Genomic DNA, 26774 nt, shown 5'->3' on the forward strand with positions numbered 1-26774 from the left:
AGTGCCGGGATCATTCGTCACAGAGCGACGCTTCCCAGTAATGAGCGACAGCAGAACCAGGACTGGGGACCCCTGACTCCCATCTCCCCCTCTGCCGATGGATTCTGGGAACCAAGCAGACGATCCTCCTTCTAGACCAGCTCTGTGGCAGGGACTCACATGGCTCAGCCTCTTACTCTTCCCGGCGAACTCCACGTCTCCGAACGCGTCCGTGGGGAGCTCCGTGGTGTGCTGGGCGGAGTCCCACTTGCTGACGATGGCGGCGCCAAAGTGGTCCTCCGTCGCCACCGACGCGTGACTCTGCCTGGTGCCTCCACACTGGCAGAGGGCGCCATTGCTGACCGGGGCAGAGAGAAGTGCATGAATGTAAACAGCTGACAGAATACTGTAGTAAATGAGTAACAGTATGGGGTTAATACACACACACTGACTGGACACTCCAGTACATTAACACTGCACTGAGAGAGAGAGGGGTTCATACACACACACTGACTGGACACTCCAGTACATGAACACTGCACTGAGAGAGAGAGGGGTTAATACAGACACACTGACTGGACACTCCAGTACATTAACACTGCACTGAGAGAGAACGAGGGGTTCATACAGACACACTGACTGGACACTCCAGTACATGAACACTGCACTGAGAGAGAGAGAGGGGTTCATACAGACACACTGACTGGACACTCCAGTACATGAACACTGCACTAAGAGAGAGAGGGGTTAATACAGACACACTGACTCATTCTTTCTGGGTTACTAGCTAGGCCTACACCCTGGACAGGATGACTGTCCATCACAAGGTGCACAGGGATAATTTAAAGAGACCAGCCTGTCTGTGGTAGGAAACCAGATCATTCAGCCAAGACCTACACAGACCTGGGGAAAAAGTGCAAAAGCCATACAGAGAGCAGCCCAGTCCACAACCCACAGACTGAGAAGCCACAGTGTCTGGTTTTCCTTTGAAACAAAACTACAATCAATATTGGTTCAGAAAAGTCTTCCCAATTCTCTAACCTGGAAGTGTCCTCTATAAAGTTTGTGCAAGCTCTCTTCTGAAATATCTTCGGAATCCAGTTCTGCAACAACACAAGAAAAAAATGGACATTTCTGAGGTTCACACCAAGAGGAGCAACAGTGTGGCCAAAGGCTCACACCCTGTACCGCCGATCACATCCTCCCTGTCACCTCTCTCTCCGGGCAGCGCTGAGCTACTGCAGTGAGGTCAGAGGACAGAGTGGACAGAAGACAGAGGGAATGGAAGGCGTGAGGAGGAGAGAAGCAGGATCGGTGAAGAATGTGCTGTCAGTGAAGGGTGGAGGGCTGGACGGCTGGGATATTAACTGTAGTCAGGCCCACTCCTGTCCAGGCCCTGCAGTTACTGCAGCGATCACAGAGCTCCTCACTGCCTCTGTCTCAATAAGAGGGGGGATGGAGCTCTGTCTGCTCAGGTTGTTGGAATCAACTTGGCTGCTCTGAAACAGGCAAGCGAAACGTTTAAGCAATCAGTGTTCGTTTTGATGGAGAATAGGAGCTTAGATAGAACAAAAAACTGAGAACACAGAGGCTGTACTGAAGACAAGGAGCGGTCTGTGGACCTGTGTTAGAGCCGGTCGTTAACCTGCGTGACCCTTGATGGAGTGATAATGCTAATCGTATTCTTGTGTCACAGGAGACATTTCTTCTGTTTTTTTTCCTCCAAGACAAATGCTAAACCTTTTATCGGGGCTCCTGTAAGTTGTATATTGTTTTCTATAATGGATCTTGATTAGAAGATGATGCTGTCTCTTTGCACTTCTCACTTATCGTGTTTACTGTTGCTTTCACCTGTCTGTGCACTGAGAAAACAAGCCCAAATAAGAATTCCAGTGTGCTTCTTACAAATGGCAAATAAACTCACTTAGTTCGGAGTGCTATTTACTATTACTATTTAGTATTTACTGCTATTTACAGTCTGAAGCTCAGGGTAGCAGAGAAGAAACGCCAGTCTAAGGCTCTGACCTCTGACTGCCGGCCCAGTGAATCTGTATTGAAGTCCTGCTCATGAATTCCCACACAGGAACAAGACTGGGAGTGGATGGAATCAGTTATGTGCTACGCTGTGGGTATAGTTACAAAATAATCACAGAACTAATCCCTTGAATTGTATTTCCATTGTTTAATAAAAGAAAATATGACAACAACTGGAAGGCATGTGACCCATCTAGCTTGTTAGGTTTGGACTGTTGCCCATTTCCAGAGCAACGCATTTCATGGAGCAATCTGTCAGAGGCATCCTGCTCCGGGCACAACAGCAGCATTCTGAGTGTTAACACAGTGTTACAAACCCCAATCCACTAACTCCCTTAAACCAAACATTATGATTGTTCCCAGCACTACATTTTCACTACATAGCACTACATAGCGGCAGAAGTAACTCCACCCAGGGCACTTTTCAAGCTTAGCTGTATGGTAGCAGTATGACCAATGCAAAGAAGAACACAGAGAATTTTATTTAGCTGAGGCAACCTTGACTTTCACTTCATATGTAATATTAACAGTATAAATAAAATTCTAAGCCAACAGTCCAGAGATCACTGGTTCAGTTTGGGTTCTTTTGTACCCCTACAGAACAGAGATCACTGGTCCAGTCTGGGTCACACTGTACCCCTACAGAACCGAGATCACTGGTCCAGTCTGGGTCACACTGTACCCCTACAGAACAGAGATCACTGGGTTCACACTGTGACCCTACAGTCCAGAGCCGCGATCATATCCTGCCCTGTGAGATTCTGAGTGATGTTTTTAAAACCAGATGTTATTCAAACTTTAAAGAGAGATTTAAAAGCTGAAATTCCTGTTACAGCCCCTGAGGCCACAATATTAGCCAGGCTCTGCTCTGCCAAATTCCTCAGCCCAACTCGCCTGCATGCACCTGTCAGGACCCTGCTCCAGATCTGCAGATGACCGCCGAGGAGGCCAGGAAGCCCAGGCTCACTGCGGCACAGGCCTGGCCAACGGGGGAAAAGGGCTGGGAGTTTATACTGAATCGGTGCCTGTTTTCCACCCGCGGTGGCTGCTGGGAAGAGCTAAAACAGCAGCGCGTGGTGGGAGGAACCGAGCTGAAACCAAGAGAAAAGATCACTCCGTACACGCAAGGATGACTTCACCCAGAGGACGGCAAGTACATCACCAGCTCAGGAAGCATGACATCACAACTCTGACCCTGGTTTCATCCCAGCACAGATGCTTGCTGTTCAGAAAGTGTGCCTGGCCACAAGTCAGCCCTCCATCAGGCAAGCCTCAGCAGTGCAGGCAGTTCGTGTCCTGGAGCAGCTCTCTGGATCCTGATCGGTCCTTCCTGTGTTGCTCGAGCCGGTACCAGGGATGGAATGAGCCAGTGACTTTACTGCTGGGAGGTTCGTGAGAGACCGAGAACAAGTCCCAGCAGCTTGATTCCTTTCCATGTTCTGGGTTTCCTGTTGCTCCTGTGCTCCACTTCACTGGGACACCATGATAAATCAAAGTTGATATTTGCGTTCATATAAATAAGCCCACAGACTCTAAATTACTGCTGCCCTAGTCATTTGCCAAAACGTTTTTTTCTTTCTTAGTCAACGCTTTCGGGATGGATCGATGGAGAGGTACAAACACGACAGACTAGGCTGTCCCAGCTCTTCACTGGGAACGCTGGACCTTTTTCCCACCCTTTCCAGGGTTTCTGGATGTCGCTGGTTTAAGCTCCAGTTCCTGCTTCTAGTAAGTTATTAACATTCTCATTCTCCAACATTTGAAAAGGATCGGCTCTGGGGTTGGATGCGACTTCCTGTCAGTAAGAGACTGGATGATGATCCACACAGGTGCTCCATTTGGAATCTCTTCTTCTGCAAGGAGCCGGTGGAACAGAGGGACAGCATCACCCAGTCTCCGTTTAACGCTGAAAGTAATGGCGATATGAGCTTCTCTTCCTTACACAAGCAGAGTGAACTGGACACAGGTCACAGGAAAGACACTATTCAGCCCACTTTTGGACACCAGTGGCTCCACGACGTCCAGGCCAAATTATCATTATTATTGTCTTTCCTACAGGGCTCCAATGATCAATCATTACAGACTTGGCAAGGGACTTATAACACAGCCAACCTGTCTCAAACTGGAGCACTTCATTTTATGATTACAGACACAAACACTTTTTTTTCTCATTCGTTTTTGTTGGCTCAGAAAGCATCAGATTTCAAGTAGCTTACAATTAGTCAATTTAAAATCTCCCAGCAGCTTCAGAGGGCGAAACAGTTAAAAAACATTGTTAATTCCTCTGTCAGTTCTGAAGTCCCGCAGAGCTATGCTAAAAGGACTAACTGAGAAAGTTAACCAGAACAGTGTGTTGGCAACAAGCACGTTTTACTCCAAGTGTTAAATATGTTCACATGCCCAGATTCTTTCAAACAGGACCTGGGACAACAGGCCACACGGGCGAGGTCATCCATCCCCAGTGACTGCAGACCGCTGACCAGAGACCGCACCTCCAGGCCAGAGCAACACGCTTCTACACAGCTCTCCAACAGTCTGTTTGGACTTATTTCTGAGCAGAGGTGATTCAGGGGTCCAGAACTCTCTTGGGTACTGCCCCAGTCAGCCCAATGGACTGGTCCAGCACCAACACTGAAACACAAAGGGGTCACAGCCTGGTCATGTTGATAAAGCGGACTTTCAAGAAACCTCTGGATGAGACCCTGTGTTTAACCACCTGTTAGCAACTGGCAGAGCTAGACAGGTGGATTGGCAGTTCTTAGCTTTCAGTGTACCCCAAAAGAAGTATTCAGTCTGATTCTTTCTCCAAATTCTGACTCTGAGCTGGCTAGCACGATCAGACTGTGTTGCGTGTGTTTATCTGTGTTGATATAGGAGTGTTCCTCCTGTCCTTGTACGCAGGCAGGTCCGCCTGTTCTGGCCGAAGCACGCAGCCTGCCTGAGGAATGAGGAGCTCGAGTCTCAGCTTGTCTGCGACAGCCGAGACGCGACGCAAGAGACACTGAAAAACATTGCACTGCACGACATGAAAATGTGTTGCTCTGCTGCTGACTTCTCAATTCACCCCAAAGTTCAAAATAATATTATTTTTATTATTATAATTCTTTAAAGCTAGATAGCGCTTTTTTGTGGACACTCCACTCAAAGGTCTTTACTGGTCATGGGGATCCCCTCCACCCCCACCTGGATGATGCTCCAGTCCTCTCACACACACCAGCTCTCAGTGGGAGGAGAGCAGAGGGATGGAGCCAGTTCAGAGAGGGGGGCTATTAGGAGGCCATGATGGGTAAAGGCCAGGGGGAAATTTGGCCAGGACACTGGGGTAACACCCCTACTCTTCTCGAGAGACACCCTGGGATTGTTCATGACCACAGAGAGTCAGGACCTCGGTTTGACGTCTCATCCAAAGGAAAGCGCCTGTTTACAGTATAGTGTCCCCATCACTATACTGGGGCATTAGGACCCACATGGACTGCAGGGTGAGCGCCCCCTACTGGCCCCACTAACACCTCTTCCAGCAGCAGCCTTAGCTTTCCCAGGAGTCTCCCATCCAGGTACTGACCAGGTTCACACCTATTGAGATCCAGTGGGTTGCCAGTTGTGAGTTGCAGGGTGATATGGCTGCTGGCAGAAAATGACACAAAATTTGTCAGCCAATTACTGCGTGTTCACTAAACGAGCTCACCTGCAGCTCCGCAGAGGAAGCTGATCCCTGCCCTCAAGCAGTCTGGCTGCAAGGGAGCGCCAGTGCAAACAGAGCAGGAGACGCACAATGCAGTGGGCACAGGACCTCCTCGGTCACGCCCACTGCAGGTTCAAACCCAGGGACACAAGGGATCTGATTTTAGGGTGCAGAGTAGCCTCATGCCTCATGAGGCACTTGAACCAACAACCTGTTATAAATAGTCCCCTAACCTCAATTTAGCACTCCTACTGCCCCCTGCTGCTTAAGATAAAAAAGTGTGTTCTAGATAGAAAAGTGTGTTTAACTGAGTATTGAAACCCATCACAGACTCAGAGTCACAGAACGCATTTGGGCTCCACATGAAAAAAAAGAAGACAGTGTCACACGATGCAGCAATCTGGTCCTGGGAGCAGGCAGCAAGACAGTACCAGACGAGTGCAGAGTACAACTGGGCAGACAGCTCAGCTCCAGCTGCCCGTACTGCCAGCAGTGCAGATGCTCGGGCTGTTCCCACTGTCTCACCATATACAGGGCAGGGAAATCATGGTAGAATCTCAGTAAAGCACAGTACAATCATGATAACAGCAAGGTAAAGACAATGTTTTACTAATCATTATGGTAGGTACAGAGTAAAATGTAGTTAGTTAAAGATTTGGGGCGGTTTGGTGGCTCTGTGGCTCAGGATCTGTGGCTGGAAGGTTGCCGGTTCGAATCCCACAGCCGGCAGAGGAATCCTACTCTGTTGGGCCCCTGAGCAAGGCCCTGAACCCCAGCTGCTCCAGGGGCGCCGTATAAATGGCTGACCCTGCGCTCTGACCCCCAGCTTCTCTCCCTGTGTGTGTGTCTCATGGAGAGCAAGTTGGGGTCTGCGAAAAGACAAATTCCTAATATAAAATATTTGTATATGGCTAATAAAGTGATCTTATCTTATTTCACTCACAGTAAAGTCCATGAAACCCAACACAATGATGGAGAATGCAGTCAGACAGTCATTACTGTCAGTTTAGCTTGGTGTATGGATGTAGGGCTGACGTTCCTTCTGTCGGACGTACAGAGTTTGAGGCAGTCCTGAAAGTTCAGTATAGCACTGTTTTAATAGCACGTTACTCTATCCATGTTACTGTACCATACTTTCAACACGGACCATTGGGCTGCTTTCAATACAGTGAACCACTCGGTCTTTACTGAACTTCAGTCCGGTCTTAAAGGTTGGGTGAGCCTGTTGGTAAAAGTATTAAACTGGTTTTGATTCCACCGACTGCTGTGGTATACGAATATACTGTTTAGACTAATTAACTATGGCATATAGTTTGTAAATATGTAAACCTTCACTGTCGTAAATTTAATTCATTGATTAATCTCTAAAACTGTTAAAATTACAACATCAGTCTTACTGGATGCCCCAAACTTCTCTACAGCCACACTTCTAACTGGAAAGCAGTCTCGATTGTGGGTTCTCTTTAACAATGTTATAAAAATTTTATAATAATAATAGTAGTTTGAATAGCTGTAACTTTGTGTTAGATCTATCAGTCAAGCCTAAGTGACGACTCCAGCTACACAATTCAGCCAAGGAACAAATGCGAGCACAAGTTACTACTGTGTTTGCAGCTCCACACAGAGCAAAAACTGGCTTTATTTTGAAAGAAGTCCAGGGAGTATCCGGACAGCTCCAGGTGCCTTCAGCCTCAGTAAGCACGCTTGTCCAGGAGACACCATCCCTTTGTATATGTGTGGGACCGTCATCCACATCATGTTAGACAGAGGTTTCTAACTCCTGGAGGGTCTAACTTCCACACAACCCGCCGTTACAGTTGAACTAATTACCGAGTTAATTTCTAACCAGACTCTGAGGTATTTTCTAGGTCTCTGTACCTTTACGGAAGTGATGGCCTGGAGAAATCAGATGTACAAGACCTTGCGAAAAAGGCTCAGAGAAAACAGCAAGTTCAGACAGCAGGTTCGCTCTCAGGGGTTTTTAAACTATCAGATTTTCTTGTTTTCAACAGCTTATTTTGTAATTGGTTTATGTTTGTGGCAGCCTATGATCGGAGCCACGCAAGGCGCTAGATGGAAGAAGCTTGTATATGTGCTGCACTGGAGCAAGTTATACGTTTATTCCTGCTGGAAGAGAAGAAGGGAAACAGTGTTTCGGCTGTGGAGCCTTCATCTTCTTCCACGGCCGAAACGTTGCGTTTCCTTTCTTCTCTTCACTTGTTCCTGTGCAGCACATGCCTGCTGACGCAGCTCCCGACTCGAACCTGTGCCGCACTGCCCTGCAGTGACTCGGTGCTGTTCAGGCTGCCCCTCCAATGAGCCAAACCACACCACTGAGAGCCACAGCAAGACCAGAGAAAGGCGTCTGACAACAAGGGGTTTATATTAGAGTCTGCAGAGCCGCAGGCAGCACTTTCCTGGGACTGAGACACATGCTGGGGTCATGAGACTGATCACGGCTCTGCTTACTATCCGAGTTGTCTCGGTAAAGGGGAAGGTGTATTATAATCTTTTAACTCCCCCCTTCCCCCAATTTGCCTGGTCACCCCCCAAACTGGTATGACTGGTTTGGCTCTCCCAATTATAAACAAGGGGGGGGGGGGGGTGTTCTTGTTTCATTCGGCGCTGAAGTAAGTCGTCTTGAAACGAAAGCCCGTTGTACAGCAACACAGCTAGTTTCTTGAAACACACTCACACACCTGTGGGTTCTACCCGAGACCCACGCACAAGTGCGCTCCCCAGTGGGGGGGAACACCCACAGCGCCGAGACCAGCGGCACCTGCGGAAGAGCGGAAGGTTTCCCGTCTCCTGGCGTTCACCTGTGTCCTTACCTGGTTAGTGGAGCCGTTCTTGGCGCCTGCCTGCACTCCGACTCCGGCTCCGACTCCGGCACCGGCACCGGCACCGTCCTTCTCCTTGTCCGCGATTCTCATGGCGCCCGGAGTCCGTGCGCTGCGCCTCGGCCACGGCTCTGTGCCTCAGTGCGGGCGCTTCCCGGACCTCCCTCGGTCTCGCCTCCTCCACGCCCGGCCCACAGAGAAGCCCGGCCCGCTCGGAGGGTGTGGCGGTAGGAAGAGAGGGGAAGGTAAGAACAGAAAAAGAAAATCTTCGAAATTCAAACTAAGAGTGACGATGATAGAGGCGCACAGGGCAGGAAGAGTTGTTCACCGAGAGTCTGTCGCTCTCACAAGAGGAACTGATGACAATAAAGCAGAATTAACGGTAATACCTGACAGTGTCAACTGCTTTGATGTAGTACAGCGTTATAATTCCTAATAAGCTGGGTAATTAGACAACAATGCCGACTGTCGGATGAGGAAGCGGAAGAATTATTCCGACCTTCCTCTCACCTAACCGTAACCCTTTAGTTTATATAAAGCCTCTGAAAGTGTTCTCAAAGCGCTTTAAGGTAAGAAAAAATTACACAATTACACTAAGGGTTTAATACAGCAGGAAAGCAAAGGGGCAGCCGACACAGAACCAGATAAAAAAAGGGTTTGAGTCTGGATTTGAAAGAGCTCAGGGGGGAATAGAGGTCCAGAGTTTTGGGGTGCAGCTGGAGAAGCCCTGTCACCCCGAGGGTGCAGGCGGGCTTGGGGGGCAGATAGGAGACCAGAATCAGATGAGCGAAGGTTTCGAGATGGGGAGTATAAAAATAGTAATATGTTCAATTAACTTAACTTACTTTTTACTAGTTTAATACACCTTTTCACTGTGTGAAAATATCGCAGAACACATGTCCAGACCATTATGACAGTAGTCTTAACTGACCAGTACATATTTAATAGATTATTTCATCTTTAGTTAATTAGTTTGTACGCTACTTTCCACCAGTACTGAAAGATGACAAATGAGCAACGGAGGACCCTAAGGAGCACCAGTCCGGGCTGCGTTTCTCGACTCCGTGCCAGACCCCCTCAGCAGTGCCTGGGCAGCGAGAGCAGCCCTGTGCTTTCTGATCATTCGCTCCCAGACAGCTGGCGGGATGAAGTCTCGGTGCTGGACGCTGAGTGTCCGGGGGTCAGTCCGGCCAATGAGAACCAGTCAGAGCGATAACTGGGCCAGGGGATGTCCTGTCACCGTGCCCCTCTGCTGCCGGACTCTTTTCCACCAAGCCTTGGCTTTCAGCAACGGAAATCCAACGTGCTGGCGCGGTCTGTGGGATACGGAGCCGTCCCATCTGGAATCTACACCGCACGCGGGGAGGATCCGGAGAAACTCGTCTGGGTCCACCTACAGTGTCCCGGCTTCACATGTTGACTGGAACAGACCTTGCCGAGCGTAACGCACAGACGTGTTGTGTATCTTTGAACAAAGATCGTCTCGATCCCAGACACATTATATCTGAGCATAAATCAGAATTTTGACAATCCGTTCTGCTAGGCTGTTTAATGACGCACTGCTGGAAGGTATTTTACATTCTTCTTCCATGTCTGCTTTTTGTGAATACAAATGTATTTTTAAAACGACCGAAAACAAAATACAAATGTTTAAATAGAAACAATGTTCTTATCTCATCCCCCACACTCCTGCTCACACTGACACCTGAAGATCTAGTCTACTGATCACCTCCTCCACACTCCTGATCACACTGACACCTGAAGATCTACAGTACTGATCGCCTCCTCCACACTCCTGTTCACACTGACACCTGGAGATCTACAGTACTGATCACCTCCCCCACACTCCTGTTTACACTGACACCTGGAGATCTACAGTACTGATCACCTCCTCCACACTCCTGCTCACACTGACACCTGGAGATCTACAGTACTGATCACCTCCTCCACACTCCTGCTCACACTGACACCTGGAGATCTACAGTACTGATCACCTCCTCCACACTCCTGCTCACACTGACACCTGAAGATCTAGTCTACTGATCACCTCCCCCACACTCCTGCTCACACTGACACCTGAAGATCTACAGTACTGATCACCTCCTCCACACTCCTGCTCACACTGACACCTGGAGATCTACAGTACTGATCACCTCCTCCACACTCCTGCTCACACTGACACCTGGAGATCTACAGTACTGATCACCTCCTCCACACTCCTGTTTACACTGACACCTGGAGATCTACAGTACTGATCACCTCCTCCACACTCCTGCTCACACTGACACCTGGAGATCTACAGTACTGATCACCTCCTCCACACTCCTGTTTACACTGACACCTGGAGATCTACAGTACTGATCACCTCCTCCACACTCCTGCTCACACTGACACCTGAAGATCTACAGTACTGATCACCTCCTCCACACTCCTGTTCACACTGACACCTGGAGATCTACAGTACTGATCACCTCCCCCACACTCCTGTTTACACTGACACCTGGAGATCTACAGTACTGATCACCTCCTCCACACTCCTGCTCACACTGACACCTGGAGATCTACAGTACTGATCACCTCCTCCACACTCCTGCTCACACTGACACCTGAAGATCTAGTCTACTGATCACCTCCCCCACACTCCTGCTCACACTGACACCTGAAGATCTACAGTACTGATCACCTCCTCCACACTCCTGCTCACACTGACACCTGGAGATCTACAGTACTGATCACCTCCTCCACACTCCTGTTTACACTGACACCTGGAGATCTACAGTACTGATCACCTCCTCCACACTCCTGCTCACACTGACACCTGGAGATCTACAGTACTGATCACCTCCTCCACACTCCTGTTTACACTGACACCTGGAGATCTACAGTACTGATCACCTCCTCCACACTCCTGCTCACACTGACACCTGGAGATCTACAGTACTGATCACCTCCTCCACACTCCTGCTCACACTGACACCTGGAGATCTACAGTACTGATCACCTCCTCCACACTCCTGCTCACACTGACACCTGGAGATCTACAGTACTGATCACCTCCTCCACACTCCTGTTTACACTGACACCTGGAGATCTACAGTACTGATCACCTCCTCCACACTCCTGCTCACACTGACACCTGGAGATCTACAGTACTGATCACCTCCTCCACACTCCTGCTCACACTGACACCTGGAGATCTACAGTACTGATCACCTCCTCCACACTCCTGATCACACTGACACCTGAAGATCTACAGTACTGATCACCTCCCCCACACTCCTGTTCACACTGACACCTGAAGATCTAGTCTACTGATCACCTCCCCCACACTCCTGCTCGTGCTGGCACTACTGCAGCCACATGTATTGCATTGGGTGGATTAAAAATCAATAAGGAGAATTTCTTTATTAAGAATTGAATCATTTCTGTTCTTCTAATCTTGAGTTCATCTGCAGTCTGTGTCCCGGAACAGAAAACACCTGGGGACAGCCATTGTTTACCAGCCCTAATTAAGGTCTTCAGAGGCTCTTTTGAATATTTTTTTTCCCCTGCAGGTAGGTTCAGTTTAAACACTGTGTCCACACTTCCTGCACCGCTGTACACAAGCTGTGTGCAGGCTGCAATCAGGGTGCAGCATTCCTCGCTGACACTCCCTCCTCTCTGTGTGAAAGGTTCCTGCGCTGTAGGCAGGCCCTCCCGCCCAAGCTCAGGTCTGGACATGGACATGAAACACTAGACGCTGAAGAGAACCCGCCTGTATTTCTGAGGAAGAGGGAAAGCAGCAGGAAGGGGTGTGAATAGATCTGCAGTCGCCACACCGAGAGACTCCACTGCTCTCAGAATCGACTGGTAACCCCAGTGTAAAAGTCAGTGCAGCTGGGGGTAAAATGACTGGCTCCCACATTCAGCTCACAGACCATAGATTAATCCCAGCAAGCAGCAGTACAGACTCTTCCACAGAGACCTCTGCAGCTGTACACAAAAACACTGGCACCAGTGTGAAATTTCTGTACACGTAAGCAGTCCTGGTCCTTGAGGTCTGTGTGTTTGCAGGTCTCCACTCCTCCATGACCCAGTCAGAACTCCAGGCAGGGATTCCAGTCCTGGTCCTGCAGGTCTGCAATGACTTTGTAAGACAGCAGAGCCCTTCAGCACCAGGGCTGGACAGGTGTTCAAGAAAGGCTTATCATTTCACTCTGCACACGACTTTTATTAGCAGTATTTTACTTGTATCATTAAGTTGCTCAAGGTGAGGATTGTGATAGCGCCATCCTCTTTATCCTGTGCCAGTTGTTAGTTTGAGGGTCTAGATACTTGCCATCAGCAGTTCGTCCATGAAGCCCACTGGTCTGGCAGCTGGTCAGCTGTCCCTGGGTCCTGGGGTGACCCCACAAGAGAGTATTTCCCCAGGGGTGTCAGAATAATTGGACAGGAAATCAGAAAATGGTTCTGCTTTTATCAACAAGCTAATAAGGTCCGTGATGAAGGCACACCCATATTATAGTGTTCAGATGTGTTTTGCATGTTTGTTACAGGCAGACAGGCTGTTGGCCAAGACGCCATGCTGTGTGAAATGGGTTTGGTTGCTGTCAGCTGTTGGCTAAGCCCTAACTTCACCTTGTGATCTGAGTAAAAGCAACTTCAGGTGTGGAGATTTCTTAGGTAAACCAACAGCTCTTTGATGTAACTCTGGCTCTGCTCACAGACCCCAGGAGAGCATCGCTGTGGCTGCAGGATGGCAGCTTCGCGTGCCACAGCTTTCTGAAACAGAACAAGGCCAGAGGACACCGGAGAGGGACTTTAATTACCCGGAGAGGGCAATTTCACTCAGTTTACATACAGTTTCTCCCCCTGGATTGTGGTGGATTCCAGTAATAAATTATCATTCGTGTGCCATATCTCAAACCGTGGGAACGCTAAGAACTGAGCTGGCCTCCACCCTGTTTTAACTGCAGTGCAGAAATCCAGTCCTTTGTGCGCTGCAGTCCGGCTGTATAACCTGACGCCAGCGGCTTCCAGGAACTGAACAATAGCATGTTTAGATCACCAGGCTGAAACACAAGGCGCAATTCCTGCTAACTGCGGTCTGGCCTGCAGCCTGACGACAGAAGAGCTGCTCGGGTGTGAACGGCGTCTGACGGGCCGTGCTGAGCCGGGAGAACAGGCAGCGCTCTGTGTAACCTGACCCCGCGCTCTTCCACGGTGTGTGCGTGTCACAGCAGGCAGGCAACATGCAGAATCATGTTCTCTACCTGCAGATCATCGCTGGGTCTCCGCGGTCCGAAAAGAAATATTGTTCTTTTCGATACAGCTATTATGGTTTTATTGCTTTTTCTGCTTTTTCTGCTTTGTCTGCTGTGTTTCACCCTGGACCTGCTGGTGTGAAAACTTCCACAAAACGTGTTCCGTCTCGTCTCGCCGAGGTCCGTCGCTCCCGCCGCCCCCAGACTCGCCCTGATTGCGACACCGGCAGGCGAGGAGCGCAGCCAGTGAAACCCCAGCTGAGCTCCCCAGAGCAGCGCACAAATACCATCTCTTTGCTACAGATGGACTAAATCAAGTCAGGACTACCTGATTGTCCCTCTGTCTCAGTAACACAGCTGCCTCTGCTGCAGCGGCGAAGGGGACGCCGTGTGAGCGACAGCGAGGAGAAATTCCCCTGAACACGTGTGACGTGACGTTGGTAGCTGAAGGTTTACAATGTTACTTTTCTACAGCAGCCCCCAGTGTCTCCCGTGGGTGAGCTGACAGGGGTCGTAGGGTACTCAGTTGCTCCTTCACAGCACTTACCTGACCCTGCAGAGAGCCCCCCTCCCCAGAGGGGTTCTGACAACTAGACAGTGGTGCATTAATCAGTGTCGCGTGGGGGAGGCTCGTCTCCCTGCGTGCAGAGACGCCCCTGCTTGGCCAGGGCTGTGGATGTCAGTACAGAGGTGTGTCTGTGTGTGCACGCCGGCCAGGAGCTGCAGCTTGAGGTCAAACCGCCGTTCACCGCGGCCGTCCGGGGAGCCGGCCCACTGCTCCGCCTCTCTGCCTCGTGAGAAGCTCTGAATTATTTACCCTGTGCTGAGGGATTCCTGGAACAGGGCAAGTTGCAGTCAGAGTAAAAAAAAAAACGCGGCTGTTCACGTGTGGGGCTGCCCCGCCGAGCGGAGGTGTGGCGGGTATTTACTTCCTCAGCAGCTTCTGGAAGCCGGTTCCCAGGAGTCAGGCCAGCACCACACGTCACCACAGGGGGGCAGCAGAGACTCGCGGCCGCACAGGCTTAATCCCAGTACAACCATCTAACCATGGAGCTCTAGTGCTCGTCGGTGAACTCATAGTCGTATTTTTATTTTCTTATTGAGATCTGTAGAAACAGTTCCTCCTGTCTTTCCTTCAGTGGAATATGTCTTCCGTGTGACACGGAGAGTGTCTATTTTCCGTGGGACCTCATGAAGCAGCAGCTCTTCTATAGGGGATTCGGCCTGGATTTCATGTGAACGAGTTCTGCTTTCCCTTCCCTTCTCATTCATGACTCATTCATTCAGGAATAAGATCTTGTTTCTCTCTTTTATTTCTTTCACTCCGATTGACCCCCTCCCCCCCACCTGCCCCAAACACCCCTCCTGCAGTGCCTCCTCCGGCCACACAGTGGCAGTCTCAGTTTCCAGGCTCATCAAAGACATTCGCTACCGTCCTGCAAGAGAGGAGCGGGCCGTCAGCAGGGGAAGGGAGCTCGTTGAGACGAATAACAAAGGTCACAAGGTTTGGATTTTTCTCGTGTTTTAACTCATAAAGACCCTAAAGAGATTCACACACAGGAGGAGACCCAGTTCATGCCGCACTGAAGAGCAGCCCCACCTGGGAGACACACAGTGATCATTCTGCACCAGTAACCCAGCCTGGGAGACACACAGTGATCATTCTGCACCAGTGACCCCACCTGGGAGACACACAGTGATCATTCTGCACCAGTGACCCCACCTGGGAGACACACAGTGATCATTCTGCACCAGTAACCCAGCCTGGGAGACACACAGTGATCATTCTGCACCAGTGACCCCACCTGGGAGACACACAGTGATCATTCTGCACCAGTCACCCGACCTGGGAGACACACAGTGATCATTCTGCACCAGTGACCCCACCTGGGAGACACACAGCGATCATTCTGCACCAGTAACCCAGCCTGGGAGACACACAGTGATCATTCTGCACCAGTGACCCCACCTGGGAGACACACAGTGATCATTCTGCACCAGTCACCCGACCTGGGAGACACACAGTGATCATTCTGCACCAGTAGTCTCACCTGGGAGACACACAGTGATCATTCTGCACCAGTGACCCCACCTGGGAGACACACAGTGATCATTCTGCACCAGTCACCCGACCTGGGAGACACACAGTGATCATTCTGCACCAGTAGTCTCACCTGGGAGACACACAGTGATCATTCTAAACCAGTGACCCCAGCCTGAGTGACATACAGGGATCATTCTGCACCAGTGACCCCACCTGGGAGACACACAGTGATCATTCTGCACCATTGGCCCCACCTGGGAGACACGCAGTGATCATTCTGCACCAGTGACCCCACCTGAGAGACTTCACCCAAGCTGGTCAGGCACAGTCACACACGGAAGACTGTGTGGCAACAGATATCCTTAATCATTACATCTGACATTCCAAACCAGCTTTTCCAGGCATTCGGGTTCCTCCTGTGAGTTTGGTGAGAGCTTTCTCAGAAGTATCAGCGCTTTTCCTGTGCTTCTTCATGAAAACAGAGATCTGAATGCTGACACATAACTCTCTGCCTGCCTTGTCCTGTTTACTACAATTTACTGTGATTTCATCATGCTTTACTACACCTTAATGTGATTTTAAAACAATTTCAAAAATCATAGTAAACTTGCATAAGAAAAGTGTTAGAGAGGAAAAAGGCAAAAGCTTACTGATAGAGGGTCCCAGTGAGCTCATCGACGTATCCACCTGGGGAGGCAGAGAGCACAGGACAGGTCAGACCAGAGCAGCCGATGTTGGAGTCAGTGATTATGTCCCACCCACCACCCCAAAGAGCAGCTCTGTGTTTGATAGAGGCCTCCCAACTCATTCTCAGAGAATTCCTAGAATTCAGAGGCTTTCTGACAACTCTTCAGACACACAGACCCTGAGTGCCCAGCTCTGGTTTCCCAGAATACCCTGTATCCCTGGAAACCAGGACTGCACTCTGCCTGTTGACTCACCTGGCTTGCAGACAGTGTCACATACTGGACAGACATTGCAGAAATTACACACCTGGGAAAGAGAGGCAGAGTGAGACGGGGGGGAGGGTTTAATAAATACGCTCATGACTTCTTGTTCTAAATAGTTGGTTATAATACTAATAATCGGAATACAGATACTCCTACCATAAGATTCTACGAAGAATCAGTGTCTCCAAATATAAATGAGTTGATAAGCTTTTTACTGTTGGTGAGAGTACCAGGATATATAAATAAGGGACATCAAAATGATTCTGCATAATTATTATCATGTATTATTTTGCTTTTACTAAGGTTTCACTCCACTTTTGCTGTGTTTTTACCATGACTGTGGTATCTTGGGGATTTACAATACTGTGTTTTACCTTACTTTGAATTCACTGTGATTCTTTGATTATACTTCAGTTTTACCCTGATCTCATTGGGTTTTACTGCACTGTACTGTGCTTTCACCCTGATCTCACTGGACTGTACTGCAATGTGCTGTGTTTTTCATCCTGATCTCACTGGACTGTACTGCACTGTGCTGTATCTTCACCCTGATCTCACTGGGTTCTCCTGCGCTGTGCTGTTTTTTCACCCTGATCTCACTGGGCTCTCCTGCGCTGTGCTGTTTTTTCACCCTGATCTCACTGGGCTCTCCTGCGCTGTGCTGTATCTTCACCCTGATCTCACTGGGCTCTACTGCGCTGTGCTGTATCTTCACCCTGATCTCACTGGGCTCTACTGCGCTGTGCTGTTTTTTCACCCTGATCTCACTGGGCTCTCCTGCGCTGTGCTGTATCTTCACCCTGATCTCACTGGGCTCTACTGCGCTGTGCTGTATCTTCACCCTGATCTCACTGGGCTCTCCTGCGCTGTGCTGTTTTTTCACCCTGATCTCACTGGGCTCTCCTGCGCTGTGCTGTTTTTTCACCCTGATCTCACTGGGCTCTACTGCGCTGTGCTGTATCTTCACCCTGATCTCACTGGGCTCTCCTGCGCTGTGCTGTGCTTCTCTCTGGTGAAGCTGAGGTGAGCTGGTGGCTGTCAGCGGTGAGGGAGGGGAGAGCAGACTCACATGGCAGTGCTCACAGTGCGCCGACTTGTCCCCCTCGGGACACGGGCACTTGTCACACTCATCGCAGTGCTGGGAGAGAGGTGGAGAGACACAGGGAGGAGTCAAAAAGAACATGGTGTGGGTCTGTGTTTGGGGAGACAGAGATCTGGGGGTGTGGGTCTGTGTTTGGGGAGACAGAGATCTAGGGGTGTGGGTCTGTGTTTGGGGAGACAGAGATCTGGGGGTGTGGGTCTGTGTTTGGGGAGACAGAGATCTGGGGGTGTGGATTTGAGTTTGGGAGACAGAGATCGGGGGGTGTGGGTCTGTGTTTGGGGAGACAGAGATCTGGGGGTGTGGATTTGAGTTTGGGAGACAGAGATCTAGGGGTGTGGGTCTGTGTTTGGGGAGACAAAGATCTGGGGGTGTGTGTCTGTGTTTGGGTAGACAGAGATCTAGGGGTGTGGGTCTGTGTTTGGGGAGACAGAGATCTGGGGGTGTGGGTCTGTGTTTGGGGAGACAGAGATCTGGGGGTGTGGGCCTGCGTTTGGGGAGACAGAGATCTAGGGGTGTGGGTCTGTGTTTGGGGAGACAGAGATCTGGGGGTGTGGGTCTGTGTTTGGGGAGACAGAGATCTGGGGGTGTGGATTTGAGTTTGGGAGACAGAGATCGGGGGGTGTGGGTCTGTGTTTGGGGAGACAGAGATCTGGGGGTGTGGATTTGAGTTTGGGAGACAGAGATCTAGGGGTGTGGGTCTGTGTTTGGGGAGACAGAGATCTGGGGGTGTGTGTCTGTGTTTGGGTAGACAGAGATCTAGGGGTGTGGGTCTGTGTTTGGGGAGACAGAGATCTGGGGGTGTGGGTCTGTGTTTGGGGAGACAGAGATCTGGGGGTGTGGGCCTGCATTTGGGGAGACAGAGATCTAGGGGTGTGGGTCTGTGTTTGGGGAGACAGAGATCTGGGGGTGTGTGTCTGTGTTTGGGTAGACAGAGATCTAGGGGTGTGGGTCTGTGTTTGGGGAGACAGAGATCTGGGGGTGTGGGTCTGTGTTTGGGGAGACAGAGATCTAGGGGTGTGGGTCTGTGTTTGGGGAGACAGAGATCTGGGGGTGTGGGTCTGTGTTTGGGGAGACAGAGATCTAGGGGTGTGTGTCTGTGTTTGGGGAGACAGAGATCTAGGGGTGTGTGTCTGTGTTTGGGGAGACAGAGATCTGGGGGTGTGGGTCTGTGTTTGGGGAGACAGAGATCTGGGGGTGTGGGTCTGTGTTTGGGGAGACAGAGATCTAGGGGTGTGGGTCTGTGTTTGGGGAGACAGAGATCGGGGGGTGTGGGCCTGTGTTTGGGGAGACAGAGATCTAGGGGTGTGGGACTGTGTTTGGGGAGACAGAGATCTGGGGGTGTGGGCCTGTGTTTGGGGAGACAGAGATCTAGGGGTGTGGGTCTGTGTTTGGGGAGACAGAGATCTAGGGGTGTGGGTCTGTGTTTGGGGAGACAGAGATCTGGGGGTGTGTGTCTGTGTTTGGGTAGACAGAGATCTAGGGGTGTGGGTCTGTGTTTGGGGAGACAGAGATCTGGGGGTGTGGGTCTGCGTTTGGGGAGACAGAGATCTGGGGGTATGGGCCTGCGTTTGGGGAGACAGAGATCTAGGGGTGTGGGTCTGTGTTTGGGGAGACAGAGATCTGGGGGTGTGTGTCTGTGTTTGGGTAGACAGAGATCTAGGGGTGTGGGTCTGTGTTTGGGGAGACAGAGATCTGGGGGTGTGGGTCTGTGTTTGGGGAGACAGAGATCTAGGGGTGTGGGTCTGTGTTTGGGGAGACAGAGATCTGGGGGTGTGGGTCTGTGTTTGGGGAGACAGAGATCTAGGGGTGTGGGTCTGTGTTTGGGGAGACAGAGATCTGGGGGTGTGGGTCTGTGTTTGGGGAGACAGAGATCGGGGGGTGTGGGTCTGTGTTTGGGGAGACAGAGATCGGGGGGTGTGGGTCTGTGTTTGGGGAGACAGAGATCTAGGGGTGTGGGCCTGTGTTTGGGGAGACAGAGATCTGGGGGTGTGGGCCTGTGTTTGGGGAGACAGAGATCGGGGGGTGTGGGCCTGTGTTTGGGGAGACAGAGATCGGGGGGTGTGGGCCTGTGTTTGGGGAGACAGAGATCGGGGGGTGTGGGTCTGTGTTTGGGGAGACAGAGATCTAGGGGTGTGGATTTGAGTTTGGGAGACAGAGATCGGGGGGTGTGGGTCTGTGTTTGGGGAGACAGAGATCTAGGGGTGTGGGTTTGAGTTTGGGAGACAGAGATCTAGGGGTGTAGGTCTGTTTTTGGGGAGACAGAGATCTGGGGGTGTGGAGGCTCATAGGTTTGGGTTTTGAGTTTTCTGGGATGAGTATGGAGGCCTGGAGGAGTGACTCTTACCTCACAGAAAGAGCAGTAACTGCAGAGTGAACCTTCCTGGTATTCTTCCTCCTCTTCGTCTTCATCTTCGTCATCGTCATCGTCGTCATCATCATCTACAAAAAGGGGTCACAATCAGCCGCAGCCTAGTGAAGTCCTTGCTTTATCACAGAACAGACAATGCTAATGTAGTTTTAAACAAACCAGAGAGCATGAATTAAGTCATGCTTTCTTTATCATCACAGCATGGGAACCTGAAAAAGCCTGTTGTCTTTTACAGGAACGAACGGAATAGGAGAAGTGAATTGCACTCATTACACAAAGAGTGGTAGGGGTCAGGAACAAGCTATAGATTGTGTAAATAATGACTTCATTCAGGAAATAACTGCATGAGGTCCTGAGATCAACTCACTAGAAGCAACCAAAGGAGCTTGAGGAGCACACAAGGTACAGTTTCAATGTGAAGACGGGTTCGGGCTAGATCCGAGTTGGACTGGACAAAACATTCTCTACACGGGCTGGTCAGAACCCCTCTCTTCATGAGTCAGACTGGACAGGACCCCTCTCTTCACAAGCTGGTCAGAACCTCTCTCTTCACGAGACAGACTGGACAGAACCCCTCTCTTCACGGGCTGGTCAGAACCCTCTCTTCACGAGTCGGACTGGACAGAACCCCTCTCTTCACGGGCTGGCCCGGACTGCTCTGCATGTTCCTGTGGTTGGGAATCGGTCTCCTGGTCCCATGTTTTAAAGACACTACAGTACCAGAGTTCTTCAAAATAGCTGTTGTTTTCAGACCCAAGGGAGTCCTGCAGAATGTGTGTAGTTGTGCAGTGTGTTGAACTGTTGAACTGTGAACAGTTATCCTGTGGGACAGGGGATGATCAACTCAATACACATCTGCATGCTTTTTGCATGGTCTACCATGTTTTTTTTTCTTTTCTCACTACTACAGTACATGTTTAGTGTCCCACAACATGTATTGTTCCTGTTGTTATTATTTATTATGTTTGTAATGTACTGTCTACGTCCTGTGGTGTCTGTCCCAAGAGATCAGAATTAAGAATCCCAATATACGTGTACATACGGCAAGAAACTCCTCTACTCTCTAGTCTCTCACTGATCACCCTGTGGAACAGGAGGTGTGTCACTGAGTCCTCTGACAGATACAGACGGGGCACTGAGATGGTACAGATCCAGTCTGGCCCGATGGCACAGAGGTGAGACAGATGTGCTTCTCTCTCACTTGACTGGACTGTGCAAAGTGATCGGAAGCTGAATCAGATTCATAAAGGAAAAAGAATAATAACTAATGGAAGTGTACCAGGATCGATGGCTTTTAACAAAATAATCCACTTTCACAGGTGAGAGAGGAGGTAACTGGTCCACTTGAGGAAGAGGACAGCTGAGAAGAAGCAGCCCGTACAAGGTCTCTCATTCAGCTGGACTGCTGGGGACCTCTCAGACTCACGGCAAACGTTCTGAAGATCCTAAGACAGAACCGACTCAGCTATCTGAGTGATCTGAGAGACTGAAGTCCTGGATAGTCAGGGGACTCGTGGGGAAGCAGGACCTGCACAAATAAAGAGCTGGCAGTTCTGCAGTCCTGCAGTTCACCCCGGGACAATCATCAGTCTCTAACGAGCTATAATGGCCATTTCAAAAAGTCACACGGTGTGACCTCATGTTTCCTGAGCTGAATCAGCACTTGCATCAGGTGGTGGGATCTGGCTTTGTGCAAGACTTGTGTTCTATACCGGATATAAACACTTTTGGCTTGGGTTGGTTACTATCTGATTTTTTAAGTTACATTAAAATAATTCATTAAAGACAATTTATTTTAGTAGACAGGTCAGATGACAGGTTGAGTGTGACTCAAGTAAGGTAATGAGTTTGAGCTGTCGTGGGAGAAAAGAACAAGACATGGGCCTCATGCAGGAGACTGCAGAAAGGGTTAATAACACATTTATTAATAACATCATGGTTGTTATATGACTGGTATTACTGGCAGGTAGGTCACACACGGGCACTGAACAGCACTGAAATTGGTAAAGTAATACTGCTGAACCCCCGCTAGAGGGAGGCAGTTAGCAGCTTTGTCATTTTTTTTTAATATCAGGTATTGAAAAAGCAGGTCTGTCTGATCACACATTGCAGGTGTGAGTTTGTGAGTTTCAGGTGAAATTCGTGAAGAGTTAGTACAATTTATTTCCATAAACAATGTCAATTTAATGCACTATGTACAGAAATAAGGAAAAACATTAGATCAGGTGCAACAGAGACAATGCAGAACTTTCACCCCTTCTTATATTTTGGGTTTGTGGGGCATTTTGAGGCATTAAAGTTGATTTTCCTTTGTATATTCAGTTACTGTCTCTATTGCTTGTATCATCTTCTAAGTTGTCCTCTTTAACCTACTTCACACCACCAAATGTCAGCTGTGCCCTGGCTCCATAACTCCTCAGAGAGATAAATTCAGACACGGTGCCCACAGAACCAATAAAACCACAGGCACTGTGACAGGAACTGCACACAGATCAGCTACATCACACCTGCACAGACCACAGTGTAATAACATCACTGTTCCAGCTTCCCAGAAGAGATCGAGATTATAGTTTCACTTTATTCAAATTAAAGAATGTTCTATAAGGCCAAAAGGGAACAGTTTTGTGGTTTATAAGCTGAATCTCTATAGGTTAAGGCAGCTGTACTTTGAACGTACTGATCAGGCTAGCTCTGGACAGAGTGCTGATCCATTCCAGGGTTCACTGCTTGACCCTAGAAACCTACAACACACAAGGGCATTACTACAATGTGAAATACTACTTCAGCCACAAGCATACGAGCAAGCTTGTGGTCTCCAGACCCTACTGCTGGGTTCTGTACGACAGAAAACAGCTGACAGAACACGGAGTGGATCAGACCGCTGTACAAGGGGAATCACACCGACAGCCCACAGTGTTTCAGGCCCATTTCAGAGTGATGAAACCTGGCAGCCTGAAAACTCCCAACAGGGGTTTCTATTCCGGTCCAGTCTGAGCCATTCCTGTCCCTGAGGGGCACCCAGGGGTGGTAAAGGGCTGAGGGACGAGCAGGGAAGCAGATTGAGGACGGACAGGGAGAGGGGAGTCTGCTTTGAGCAAGACGCTGTGCCGACACAGAGCAGGGAAAGTAAAATTCGGGTGGCAGGAGTGAGAGAGAGAGATCTGGGAGAGAACTGACAGCCCTCAGCCCACTGAGCCTAGTGGAGAAACTGGTAATGAACAGAGGCAGAGGGTCTGAACTGGTCTTGTGCAGAACAAATATATTCATCATACAAGCAGCCAAAAGAAAAAAGAAATAAGTCATGCTAATCCAAAACCAAATGACATTAAGCAAAGAGATATGTTTAATTTAAAAAATCCATTTCCATCCTGTACAACACACAGCTCAATTGACCTGTTGTTTTAACATTCCTTTTCCTATTTGTGTTTTATTTCTTTTCCAAATAAATAAAGAGAGTTAATCCTCAAAATGAAGAGGGACACAGCCGACTCCTGTCGGAGAAATGTTCCACCAACATCCTCTTATACAGTTAGAAACATGAACATGCAGCCTTCTCTATGTCTCTTAGAAAAAGAGAAATACTTTTGAAGAGAGATTTGATCTGCCAATTCTAAAAGATAACAAGATTCTTATGTTTGTGTTTTGTTTGCAAAGTCCCAGTTCATCCCAGCTGTCACCAGTTCATCCCAGTAGAAAAAGTCTGATCCAGAGTGAAAAGACACCTTTGTAATCCAGATCTGCTCACCTCTCCCGTCTGGGCCAGAGAAAATGGCCCCTTTGTTGCCGCCGAGCGTTGAGCATTTCTTGAGCTGAAGGGAGAGAGCTGGAGGGAGCGGGGGACTCAGAGACACCTGAGCTGGGTGTGTGGGTCCAGAGACAGCCAACAGGGGCATAAGGGGCTCAAGGGGTTTCAGTCACAAACAACACAAAGTGATCCCTAGTTCAGCCTTAACCTGAGTTTAAGAACAGTTAGTTACCTTCTTCATCGTCATCATCATCATCATCATCATCATGGTGGTGGTCCTCTTTACTGTCATCATCGTCGTCATCGTCATCATCGTCGTCCTCGTCATCATCGTCCTCATCATCATTGTCGTCGTCTTCATCATCATCGTCATCATCATGTTTGCCATCATCATCGTCGTCGTCGTCATCATCATCGTCGTCATCTTCATGTTTGGCATCATCGTCATCATCGTCGTCGTCGTCATCATCGTCGTCATCATCATCATCGTCGTCATCATCGTCGTCGTCTTCATGTTTGGCATCATCGTCATCATCATCATCATCGTCGTCATCGTCATCTTTGTCATCATCATCGTCGTCATCATCGTCATCGTCGTCATCATCATCTTTGTCATCATCATCATCGTCGTCATCGTCATCATCATCTTTGTCATCATCATCGTCATCGTCGTCATCGTCGTCGTCATCATCATCTTTGTCATCATCATCGTCATCTTTGTCATCATCATCGTCATCGTCATCATCATCATCGTCGTCATCATCATCTTTGTCATCATCATCGTCATCTTTGTCATCATCATCGTCATCGTCATCATCATCGTCGTCGTCGTCATCATCATCTTTGTCATCATCATCGTCGTCGTCGTCATCGTCGTCGTCGTCGTCGTCGTCATCGTCGTCGTCGTCGTCATCGTCGTCGTCGTCATCGTCATCGTCGTCATCATCGTCGTCGTCATCGTCTTTGTCGTCTTCGTCATCGTCATCGTCGTTCTCTTTACTGTCGTCATCATGGTCGTCATCGTCGTCGTCTACGTGATGCTCATCGCCGTTGCTTTCATTGTCTTCACCCTGCCGTTGTGCTTTCACTCCTGGACCCGTGGGTGTGTGGACGGAGCACAACAGAGCCAGCAGCAGCCCCAGCAGCCAAGTCTTGTAGGAGGCCATTGCTGGGAGATGAAAAGAGAGGAAGAGAGAGAAAATGGTCCCACCTCCACAGGCTCACAGCCAGCAAACCTCCCAGAGCTCTCCCAGGATAAAGACAAGAGTCACCGTGAGGAGCTTCAGAGCCACAGGCCGCCACACGTCCAGAAAGGGGATGGTCTGGAGGAGGGGCAAGGAAAAGGGGAACTCAGAAATCCACGATACGTTCTCCCACAGTCACTTCCCAAATATTCCAACTCCAGAAAAAGCCCACTCTTGTGCCTCCTGCACTAATTTCTTGGTGAGAAAAAACAGACACAAAGTCGATATTCCAGCATCCGAGGAGCCTCCCGTCAGGAGAGCTTCCTGAGTGACTCGAGCGTCGCTGTGTTTCCCAATCGGGCCAACGGCTGGGAGCCTCGACCGTCTCGCAGGGGGACTGGAGCAGGACTGGGGGAGCTGCGCGCTGGCGGGGCAGCCGAGGGCAGGCGCTGCCTGATTGACGGCCACACATGGAGATTCCCCAGAGCGGCCGGCCAATGGCCGCTGGGCACGGGGAGAGAAGGCGCTTTATTTTCATTTCTCCCGACTCATCAAAAGCTCGGGTTCAGCCATGGGGTGGGGAGTGGCTGCAGGGGGGGTGCTGAAGACCATATTTGAGCGTGGAGAGAGGCAGGACGGGGGGTTTTAATAGCAGGCTGTGTCACTGCAGTGCTGGCTGGCTTATTTAAAGCCTGTGTGAAAACACTGCTGGACAAGCCCAGCGTAATATGACCTTCAGCAGCAGCTTTGTCCCATCCGTCTTCCTTCCTCAGTCCCTGTCTTTCTGCGTCTCCGTGTCCCTGAGCCCCTTCCCTCTCCTCTTCCCTCCCACGCCCGCCCAGGGAACAGGCGTCGTCTTGTTCTCACAACACTGCAGCGTGGAGAAGGCTTGGTGAAAGAGCAGGACGGGGCAGGAGTCCGCAGGGAAATCACAATGAAACAGCCACGGGAATCGGAGTGAACAGGATCATTAACTGTGAACGCAAATTACGGTTTAGTCAAATACAGTAAAATCAGAGCACAAACACAACAAAGAGATTAGACCTCTCAGTAAGGTCTCAGTAATTAGGTCTCACTATGCTCTATGAGAAGCCTCTGACACAATAGTGGCAATCTCTCAGATTAATCAGAGCCAAGGACCTTCCCCAGCCTGGGGTATGCTCCTCAGATTCTCCCTAGTGCACCTGGGTCGGGTCTCAAGCGGTCAAGTCACCCAGGGTAAAAGCTCAGTACAGTAAAGCCCAGTGAGATCAGGGTAAAAGCACAGTACAGTGCAGCACGGCCTGGTGACATCAGGGTAAAGGTACAGTACAGTGCAGCACAGCCTGGTGAGATCAGGGTAAAAGCACAGTACAGTGTAGCACACCCTGGTGACATCAGGGTAAAGGTACAGCACAGTGCAGTAAAGCCCAGTGAGATAAGGGTAAAAGCAGTGCTTATTATAGTAAAGCCAAGGGTAAAATCAATGAATCTCAGTGAATTCACATCAAAGCACAAAACATTATTGAAAATCCCAAAGAGGTCATCAGCATGATTCTGTGTCTCTCAATCAGGAGTGCTGCTCAGCTGGGAGTGTGGAATAAGCTGTCCAGCCATGTGGCTG

The 26774-nt window shown here is 49.7% G+C and overlaps 2 protein-coding genes and 1 long non-coding RNA gene across 4 annotated transcripts in view; 1 reads left to right on the forward strand and 2 right to left on the reverse strand.

Annotated features, from left to right (window-relative positions):
* trpm4a (transient receptor potential cation channel, subfamily M, member 4a) overlaps positions 1–8767 on the reverse strand; it is a 28486-nt gene extending 19719 nt beyond the window's left edge. Inside the window, exons 1-3 of one of the 2 annotated variants that reach the window (XM_088646623.1) lie at positions 8527–8767; positions 1021–1082; positions 160–337 (exon numbers count right to left, since the gene is read on the reverse strand). In XM_088646623.1, the coding sequence (XP_088502749.1) occupies positions 160–337; positions 1021–1082; positions 8527–8628 (342 nt within the window). In that variant the 5' untranslated portion in view covers positions 8629–8767. The remainder of the gene's footprint in view (positions 1–159; positions 338–1020; positions 1083–8526) is intronic. The other variant, XM_088646624.1, reaches the window with a different exon arrangement.
* A 12-nt stretch (positions 8768–8779) lies between these two features.
* LOC148654209 (uncharacterized) lies at positions 8780–10065 on the forward strand. The gene is made up of 2 exons (XR_015941436.1): positions 8780–8917; positions 9530–10065. It is a non-coding gene; the product is annotated as an uncharacterized LOC148654209 (long non-coding RNA).
* A 5003-nt stretch (positions 10066–15068) lies between these two features.
* Positions 15069–25592, reverse strand: LOC148654210 (uncharacterized). Its single transcript, XM_088646626.1, has 6 exons — positions 24220–25592; positions 20219–20313; positions 17842–17910; positions 16764–16815; positions 16473–16509; positions 15069–15214 (listed from the first exon to the last, which is right to left on the reverse strand). The coding sequence occupies exons 1-6, from the start codon at positions 25151–25153 to the stop codon at positions 15178–15180; spliced, it is 1224 nt and encodes a 407-aa protein (XP_088502752.1). The 5' UTR covers positions 25154–25592; the 3' UTR covers positions 15069–15177.
* Positions 25593–26774: the final 1182 nt, after the last annotated feature.

The sequence above is a fragment of the Lepisosteus platostomus genome, chromosome 9 (assembly GCF_059453375.1).
Source record: "Lepisosteus platostomus isolate fLepPlt1 chromosome 9, fLepPlt1.hap1, whole genome shotgun sequence".
NCBI lineage: Eukaryota > Metazoa > Chordata > Actinopteri > Semionotiformes > Lepisosteidae > Lepisosteus > Lepisosteus platostomus.